Below are 9,475 nucleotides of genomic sequence, written 5' to 3' on the forward strand. Positions count from 1 at the left end.
AATGCATTTTTGTCAATTCAAAAATATGTAATGAAAATTAGAAAAAAAAATCAATAGGAACTTGTAACATATTTAGAAACATGTCATTTGAAAGATTTAGACGTAAAGTTGATTGCAACCCACATTTCAGATAAATTACATTACTGAAATAATTGAAAAAGGACTATTTCAAGGGGATGTTTAGGAACATGTCCTACCTTTGTTTTGTTTACCGTGTAATCTGATGTAGAACATGAGTCCCTTTCATAATTGCCTTGTAAGCTGACATTGAGGACATTGGTTAAAAGCACTACACGATAATCTACCAATGATGTGGGAACATACTAATTTGCACTTCTGCCACCTGCCAAAAAGTCACTAATGGTAGATTTCATTTACATAATTTACGAAAGGAAGAATGTATTTCTTTTTCATTTGTTATATAATTTCAATTTCTTCAAGCAGGATATCCCTCCTGTCAATTTCCGTTAAAGGAAATGTGTTACCCTTGCCGAAGGCATGTTGTGCCGCCTACAGGAGATAATTGCAGTACGCGGTAGACGCACATGCTATTCGACATGTGACCTTCAACGAACACATCATTATGCTAATTGTGTGTAAATGTGGTTAAATTTGATGGTGTCTTTTTAATTTAATGGGCATTTCTTTACCTCTGTGGAAATCATAGTGACATATTGCATTTGAGGGGTTCCGTGCTATAAAGTTGAATAAAGGTATAAAATATGTACCGGTATATCTTCACTGCTATTCTCGGTCTTTTTTGTGCTATTAATCATGTACTGTATGGCACATTAAATAAAAGACACATTGTGTAGACACAATTGCACCTATGAGATGATTACTTGTAAAAAAGCACTTGAAATTGGAGGTGGGCTAACCCTTTTAACTAATGTTGTGTGCTTATAATATGTAGAATGTGTTTGGCGATAGTAAACCATAGGCATTAAGTGTCCAGTTAGTAAACACACAAAGTGTTCATAAATTTGTTTTGTGCAACATAGCGAAACAATGTGGAGTCTTGGTATCGTATTTGATTAAAGCCAAAAATCCGTTTATACATCAAAGTAGAAAGATAGGAAAGAAATTGGGTTCCTCTATTCGGCTAATTTTCAGCAGAACCATAGAAAAGGGCAGACTGGTTGGCTTTTTCGTCGTAATAAAAATGAAAACAACCAAATCAGAATTCTTCCAAACTAATGACACCATTTTTATCACGATCAGTGTCATGGAGGGGTACTTCTGATGGCAACGTGCTCCGAAATATTGATATAAAGTTGAAATACTCATCGGTGGACATTTCATTGTTGCAATCAGCGTCTAAGATGTGGAACCAATCAGTACAATATTCCGGTCCTTGTACATTAACAGTGGTATTACGAATGTTTCTTTGGTATGCCTCCCAAAACATTTTGAAATTTATCACTTGGTCCATGTCAGTAACCCAAAACAAAAAACTCCAGCTCATCAGTCCAAACACTGCCTTAGCCCTCCACGAGGAAAGCACGCGACGGCTTCTCTCTGCTGTCAAATCGACGAATTCCATTTTGTCTACCATCCCATCATTGTTGGTGTCGAAAATTGTGAACCAAGCTTTAAATTTCCGAATTGCAGTCAATTCACCCTGGATCAAAAATAGAAAATTAGAAATTATCAATATATTTAAAGGGTACTGCAAGGGTTTTTTTATCATTTAGATACCGAAAATAAGGTTTTCCCTGCACTTTATTATTTTATAATGCGTCTAACTTTGTGCTGATTTAAAACAATAAAAATCCCCTTGAAATGTATGATATTAATATCGGTGTTTTTTTCATTGTTATATATAAGCACTCAAAGCTTTTATCGTTAATTCAACACCTTTCTTTTTTAGGTGAGATTGAAATCATATCAATGAACAAGATTTTATCGCAAAATTTGGCATGGTTGATTAAAAGTGTATGGGCTTCAATCCCTTGTCGCCATTTTGGTTTAAATGTTTTTGCATCGGTGACATATATGCCCCTATTTAGTTTTTCATTTAACAAAAGCATCATTTTGCTTTGCTAACGATAAACGTCACAGTATTCTTTTGTTGCTGACAAAGTAACTCTTTCCACACTGTGCAGCTTGTTACCTGTATATACTGGATTATCAAATGTATATTAAAATATTAAATAGCCATGTATAAGGAGGGTTCAATTATGATTTATTCTTATATCTTATGTGAAGTTTACTCATAAATACGCTTACACTGTAGTGCATTTAAGTTTTGTTAGAAGGAAGGGACATATAAAAAAGTTGTAACTAACCTCTTTGCCATGAGATATGACACTAGTGGTATCACAAGAGGCAAAAAGAACAATGGGCATCAGAAGAATAAACAGATACATGATAACGCTTCCAATCTGAAATAAATATAATAGTAAAACTAGCTGCTACGTATCATGTTAATGATGATTCAAATTGAGTGTCCTGATATCCATAGTGAAAGGAAGAAACACCAAATCACCTCGAAAATGTATATTAATCAACAAACTGTTTTAGTCTTAAGTTCTAGTCTTCTGAAAGTGCTTCTTGTTCTATGGCGTAAATTACATTACCTACCACAACAGCCATTTCTACTGTACATCATGCAAAAACAGTTATTTCCTAAAATAACGCAATACTCACTGTCCTCAGCTGTTTTGGCTTTCACGCGGATCGAGGATATAGCTTACTTTAAATAAAGAAAATTGGGTGACACCATATTTCGTGGTCTTAGAAACAAATGCGGGCATGACGCAAGCAACGATATTAATCCAGTATTAAAGAAGGATAGTTGAGATCAATATCGATTTCTAAGATGCGATATTTTATTTATAGGACTTTTGATTTGACATTTTGTATGTAGCTTGTTTACTTGTTTTTGATACTCATCTCATGTAGTAGTCTAAAAAACAAAATCACAGTTAATAAAGAGAAAATGACGATCAAAGTAAAATAGATATGTAATTGAATATTAATGAAAACGACTATAATTGATTGTTTGCTTCACTATTAGAAATGAATATCATCAATGGATTTTGTCAAAGGTAATGTATACAGTAACACAGGAAATATATAGGTTAAAAATAACAGGTTTATATTTTATATTTAGAAACATGAATCATGGAAAAATATCAATTTAAAAATGATAACAACTTTTTAACAGAAAAATGTCAATGCTGAAATGTTTTAGAAAAAAACTTTTTTGCAATCAAAATAATCATGTAAAGGAGACGTTCTTTCCTTTGTTGTATTTACCATGAAATCTGATCTAGAACAAGAGGGGTTTTTCATTGATTTCCATGTAATTGAAAAATGAGGAACTGATTAAAATTACTAAAGGATTTATTTACCAATGATTTGGGAATAAATTAATTTACATGGGTATAAACTTCTGCTGCGTGCCCAAAAGCCACCAATTTTAGATCAAAATTTCATAATTAACTAAAGGAAGAAGATATTTATTTTTCATTTCTGATATACTCACACTTTCTTCAAGCAAGTTTTCATGATTATACGTTATGTTTTGTGCTATACTGTACGACGTGGCATTTTGGAGTGTTACAACATCTTTTTCGCATTGTTCTTTATTTAAGGCAAAAAATATCTGGCTACATGTTTGCTTAAAATAGAAGAATATTAAATCCTTCAATGTCTCTCATCGTTTATTGATCTGCAGGTCCATAGAAAATCATTGGCCGATAGCTTTCGTCGAAATAATAATTAGTAAAACAATTGAAAAAGAACTCTTCCCAACTAATTGACGCCATTTTTTAATCGCGGTCATTGTTGTTGAAGTGAAATTTTGGGAACAGCGTGTTGTGGAATATCCTTATAAAGTTGAAAAACTCATCAGCGGACATTACATTGTCGCAGTTAGCGTCAAGGTTGTTGAACCAGTCAGTACAGATATCAAACAGCACGGCATTCAGCGTTTTATTTTGCTGGACAATTTGGATTACCTGAATCCACATCCGGGTAATTGTCATTTTAAATTCACAATCAGACTAACTAACCCCAATTAATTTTTTTGTGAACTCCAATGTATGTTATGACAATGTAAAAAAAAATACGGTTTGCCTAATAGGGAAATATAGAAAGATTTATTGACAAATAAGAAAGGAAAATCCCGTGAAAGCGTGTTCAATGCTGAAAAATACAGAGAGAAAAATATATTTTAAATCAGTATGAAAAAAATGGAGATGATTAAACGGTTGAGAGCTCCAAACCGTCGTCCTCGTCACTGTAAAAGTATGTTTCTCTCTGTCCATATGAGAATCAAGATAAAGCTAGAAAAGGTTTCAGGTCCATCCATTGAATTAAACTGCGTCATGAATATGGAATCCCTTTTGTCATAATTTGTCATCCCATTAGTTTTATCTTGTTGTTGCATGCGAAACATATCGACAAAGATACGCATGTGTTTACGAATGATAATACTAGGGAAGGTCCGGTGTGCAATTAACCAAAGTCTGAATCACAAAGGCAATTCGGTTATCAGTCAGGCGTGACATGGAAGTGACACTACGGTCATTGCTTAAACTAATTAGACAACTACGTAAATCCAGTCCTCTACAGGTACATTAGAAACGAGTCAGAGGTATAAACGACTGAGTGGTGAATTATTGTATTCTTACCCTGCATGGATTGTTAGTGTGCCTATTTTATTTCTTTTCAGACATTTAAGCGCGCATGAATGTATATATTCATTTACATGGCTAGGTCATTTATGATCTGAAAAGGGAGATACAGACCATTTTGTACTTTATAGCGTATGTAATGTCCCACGTTGATTGCAAAAGCACCCCAGGCAGAGGTAGCAATAAAAGAAATCCCTAACATCGGTATTGCAACTCTTCCATTCATACTCCACACGCCTGCAGTAATCGTGAGAAAACACAATGGGTTTTCATTTTATACACCAGCAGCGGAAAATGATTACTTAAAAAATCCCTGTTCCTTTGCAGTTATCTGTATGGACACTAGTCAAACTCTGGTTCAGATATGAAAACATGACACATGAAAGGCCACCATAGTGATTTAACTGTTAGAATCTGGAACTTTAGCTGAAACCCACCTGAGACGGATTGCACACTAAAATCTCATAACTATAAGTGGTCTCCCCATCGTTTGTAACAGACACCAGTAATTGATTAGAGTCCGACGTACAATATTTATGGAAAATTAGGCGGACAATATGACGGGACTGCATTCAAGGCATTGGATGTATCACCCAGGCACTGGTTATAAATCTTCCCTTTAAATAATGTAGAAACCGACCACACATGCTCTCATTAAAAATGTCCAGGGGGGGGGGGGGGGGGGGGAGGGGACGTCCGTCCTCGTTTTAGTAAATTGAATCTAACATTATTTGGTACATGACAGGCTAATCGTGCGTATTTTCCAATAGATATACGTCATCAGGACTGCAGCGTTTTACTATGATTGACCCTCCAGCGTGGGTATACGTGTTCTGTGACGTCACACCTCTGATTTGTCCACCCGAATGGCAATAACCTGTTATTTCGTTGACGGCCAGCGGTCTGGGATGAACTTCACAAATCACACAGATTTACCAGAAAACGCAGAGCTGCAGTATGTAAACATAGTGTTTAGGCTGATACTAACTGTATGTATTTGTTTCGGTAATATCATGGTCATAGCAGCCATACAGCGCTCACCAGCTCTGAAGAATGTTCCCAATCATTTCATCATGCACCTGGCCATTGCCGACCTCTCTGTTGGTGTGACCATGCCGTTCTACATCGCCTCCACCGCCCAGCCTGCACTCGTGAGGAACATATATCTGTGCATTCTGAGGTACGTATAATTAAGTCTACTGTTTGAACGTGAAGGATAGCTCTTGTGCCAGGATTGCTATCTGTTTAAATGATTTCATAGAAACATTTTCTCGGATACCGCGTAAATTTGTCAGAAAATGGCAAGTTAATAATCAATAAGCGTTGCGTAATTTGTCATGGAAAGAAAAGAAGGGATCTGGTTCTGGGACATTTTACACAAACACTCTCTTGCTTAAAATTAATAAAGTACTCAAAATGATCTTTTTTTCAAATAGGCGCAGTAAGACAGATACATCGTATAGCCCATCAGTGTTTTATAACAATTTCATGTTCCAGTCATTTAAAGGTAATTTTTCCCCAATGGCGTGTACTTTTGTAATGATATGTGAAAACAGTTTATAAGTTACTGTAGTGCGTTGCCTCATACTAATATGACAATGCTGAGAACCTTTGGGCTATTGAAAACAACGCTAAATTGGGGACTCAATTAAGGAGACTATTCACACAACTACGTGCATGTACCTCCACCCACCCCCCGAATTCCACTCACCAAACACGGGCCATTGATTTGGCACCAAATGGCGTTGGGTCGGTTTCACTATGGACTCCCGTTAGTTTGGGCTAGCGCGTAGACAGTAATTTGGTCCCAGTTGGATTTGAGAACAGCCCGAATGGGAGCGAAATAGTACCCTTGTGCATTCCCAGTCATGCTTCCAGCTGGGAGTGACGGCTGGGACAGATTGACAACTACAGACTTGACATTTAATATGGAATAGTTTTTTCCTATTTTACTGACTGATAAATGGAAGTTAGGATTAAAATCGTGTTTTAATAACTTTTAATTATCTCTTTGATGTCATTGTGACATCAGTTCATGAATGGAATTAGTCAGAGAAGCAAACAAAAACACATTGCCTATTCTATGTCATACGTCAACCATTAAAAGAGATATTTTGGATCTCCATATTTTCCAAACTTCTGTCTGTAAAAGAGTAACACACCCCACAAAGGACCCTCATGTCAGTTTCTAGTCACAGTAACGGTCGCTGTTACGCCTAACCTCTTCGCGCTGCTACCAGCGCTCTCAAGCGGCAAGGCATTCCTTGGGATAGGTTTTTAGAGTTCAATCTGGAATAACATTCCAGGCATCGGTCAAAATCTGTCCAATTTGGTCCAGTTTTGTTGTAGGACATGTAGGTCATTGATTATTCGGCGAGTAATGGCCTACCCACATATTGTCAACGTGGTTCAAATATGGCGATTTTGATGACCAAGGTATCTGCTGATTCCCTTGGTTCTGTAAGTAAACTGCTATTAAAAGTGCTCTGTGTGAACTGGCAATCTTACCGTGCAACCAAAACATGTTCCCCCCTATCAAATGATAGTCAAGTGGTTCCCAGATTATTCCTTTATTTGATCTGGTTCAGGTTTTCGACGATGACTACCATTGGTGTTTTGGCACCAAAGTGGTATCCATCCCAAATACTGACGCTGTTAATGCCCTTAGTCAGTTTAGACACGGTACACGCTTCGTCGTTGGCTTTTTCTGTTAACTCTGTTTTGACTAATTGAGCGGTACAGGTGAAATCTGACCTCAATAAAGCAAGTCACGGGGTTTCAGTGTTCAATCCAGAAACGGTCAAGGTCCTCAATTCATTAGAGAAACATAGAACGATGTTTTGCCGTTTACAGTGGGTTCCTCGGAGATCGCCTGGTATTCTAACCTGCTAAAACCAGTTTGGTGTTCGTTAAAAGCCCTGAAAATACGTTTTGGTGGCAATTTACCCCTCCTTTTGAACGGATTGGGTGGTTTTTGTTTAGTTGCAACAGCATATTCTGAAAGACAGTGGGTCCTGTACCCTGGCGGTACGATTTAAATACATTGGGTGTGGTGTCTGTGTAGGTACATCAGTCTGGGTATTACCCTATAAAACTGCGCGGACCGTTTCGTTTGGCGCAATTATCTGTCTGGCAATGTCTGATTATTATTTTTTTTTGACATCATATTTAATGCTGCTTCCAAATAAAATTAAAATATCAAAGGGCTTCATTAACCAAGATAAACCTGAAATTTCTCAAATATCTGTTTTTATCATTTTTTGCACAATTAAACAATCTCACGAATTACTTGATTACATACTTTCTTATCCAAGTTTTTATTATACTGATAGCAATGTAAAACAGAAGTAAATATATGCATAAACATTTCTGTAGTAAACCTATAGGTTCAACCTCGAAATTGAGTCAGTCTGCCCATCGCCGTCTACCGATATTTCTATTTTAATATCAAAAAGATGCCTGGTGCCCACTTTAAACGTCTCAAAGATAAGACCATGCTCTCATTCCGATTTTTCTTTTTTTTATTTTTTATTCGTTTATAGGTACGGTGGCTTAGGAGTAACAGCCATGACATCAGTTCTGTGTTTACTCTCTATAGCAATTGACAGGTACACCGCCATCGTCTACCCGTTACGCTACAACGCCATCATGACGCTATCACGTGCACGCCGTCTGACTGTTGTCATATGGGTGATGTCTCTTGTCCTTTATCTCGTTATTCCATGCCTGTGGCACAACGAATGGGCGAACATTCCAGACAGAGACTGCTTGTACGTCAAAGTTATGAAACGGGAATATCTAGGAGGCGTCAATAACCCGATGTTCGTGCTGGCCACCGTCTTCATCATGTGCCTGTATGGCAGAATATTCTACATTGCGCACAAACGGGGAAAAGAGGATCCTATAGGCCAATTTGTGCCCAGGAACTCGTTGGAAGTCGATTTGAAAATTGCCAAAATGGCCGCCATCGTTTTGGGCATTTTTGTGTTCTGTTGGTTTCCGTTTGTTGTCATAGTCGGTATTCAGGTCTATGGTGATCTCGTGTACTCAGAACCAATGAATGAGGTCAATAGCTACGTTACTAACCTGCTGTTTGTCAACTCTGCTGTTAATCCTGTGGTTTATGCATTTCGGTCGGAAACTTTCATGACAGAATTCAGAAAACTATTACACATTAAGGAAAAACCTCATTCCAATGTTCAGGCCCCGGCGTCTGTCATATTTTCAACTATGAATACAACAGATACAGCGCTGTAAAACATCCAATATGCGGTAGGCTTATCTTCATTTCGAATGGCTGATAGTCTGGTGCCATGGTCGATTCGACCCTTGGCTACTTATGATGCCACTTAATATATTTTAGCGTCCGATTTCTTGCTGCGTCCCATATTTTTCTTTGTGTCATACCTGTGTTTTTCTTTAGTTGATTTTATAACAGGAGTAAGAAATTCAATAATTAAAAAATTATTTCAAATATAGTAAAAGTTAATTACAAACATTGATAAATAAATGTTTAGGCCTATATATTGTTGCATATTGTAATGTACATTGACATTTTTCTCTTCAGTCAACAGCGCCGTTTGAGAGAGCTACACTGTACTTGACAGGTGCTCGTCGGCATGCACATACCTAAGATTAATGACATTTTAATGTAGTCTTATTGTCCAATTCGTCGTGTCCATTAATGTTTACATGAGCGTTAATGTAAATCTGTCATTTGCCGTCGCTGTCTCTCTAAAACTGGTCACGCACAATCACTTTATGGTCTAGGAAGGCCTGTCCAAGGCATGATAGGGTATAAAGAACGGTGGGTGAAAGTTAACGGAGAGATA

At 37.2% G+C, this 9,475-nt stretch overlaps 1 protein-coding gene across 1 annotated transcript; it reads left to right on the forward strand.

Annotated features, from left to right (window-relative positions):
• Positions 1 to 5,656: 5,656 nt before the first annotated feature.
• Positions 5,657 to 8,900, forward strand: LOC106176056 (adenosine receptor A2b-like). The gene is made up of 2 exons (XM_087013235.1): positions 5,657 to 5,823; positions 8,186 to 8,900. The coding sequence occupies exons 1-2, from the start codon at positions 5,657 to 5,659 to the stop codon at positions 8,898 to 8,900; spliced, it is 882 nt and encodes a 293-aa protein (XP_086869361.1).
• Positions 8,901 to 9,475: the final 575 nt, after the last annotated feature.

Source organism: Lingula anatina, chromosome 5 (genome assembly GCF_051362555.1).
Source record: "Lingula anatina isolate TDL-2025a chromosome 5, LinAna3.0, whole genome shotgun sequence".
Lineage (NCBI taxonomy): Eukaryota > Metazoa > Brachiopoda > Lingulata > Lingulida > Lingulidae > Lingula > Lingula anatina.

Excerpts from the sequence above, each read along its gene's own strand:
- LOC106176056 (XM_087013235.1), top strand. The coding sequence starts at position 5,657 with ATGGTCATAGCAGCCATACAGCGCTCACCAGCTCTGAAGAATGTTCCC. Across the intron at positions 5,824-8,185 it reads ATATATCTGTGCATTCTGAG|GTACGGTGGCTTAGGAGTAA; the intron begins GTACGTATAATT and ends ATTCGTTTATAG.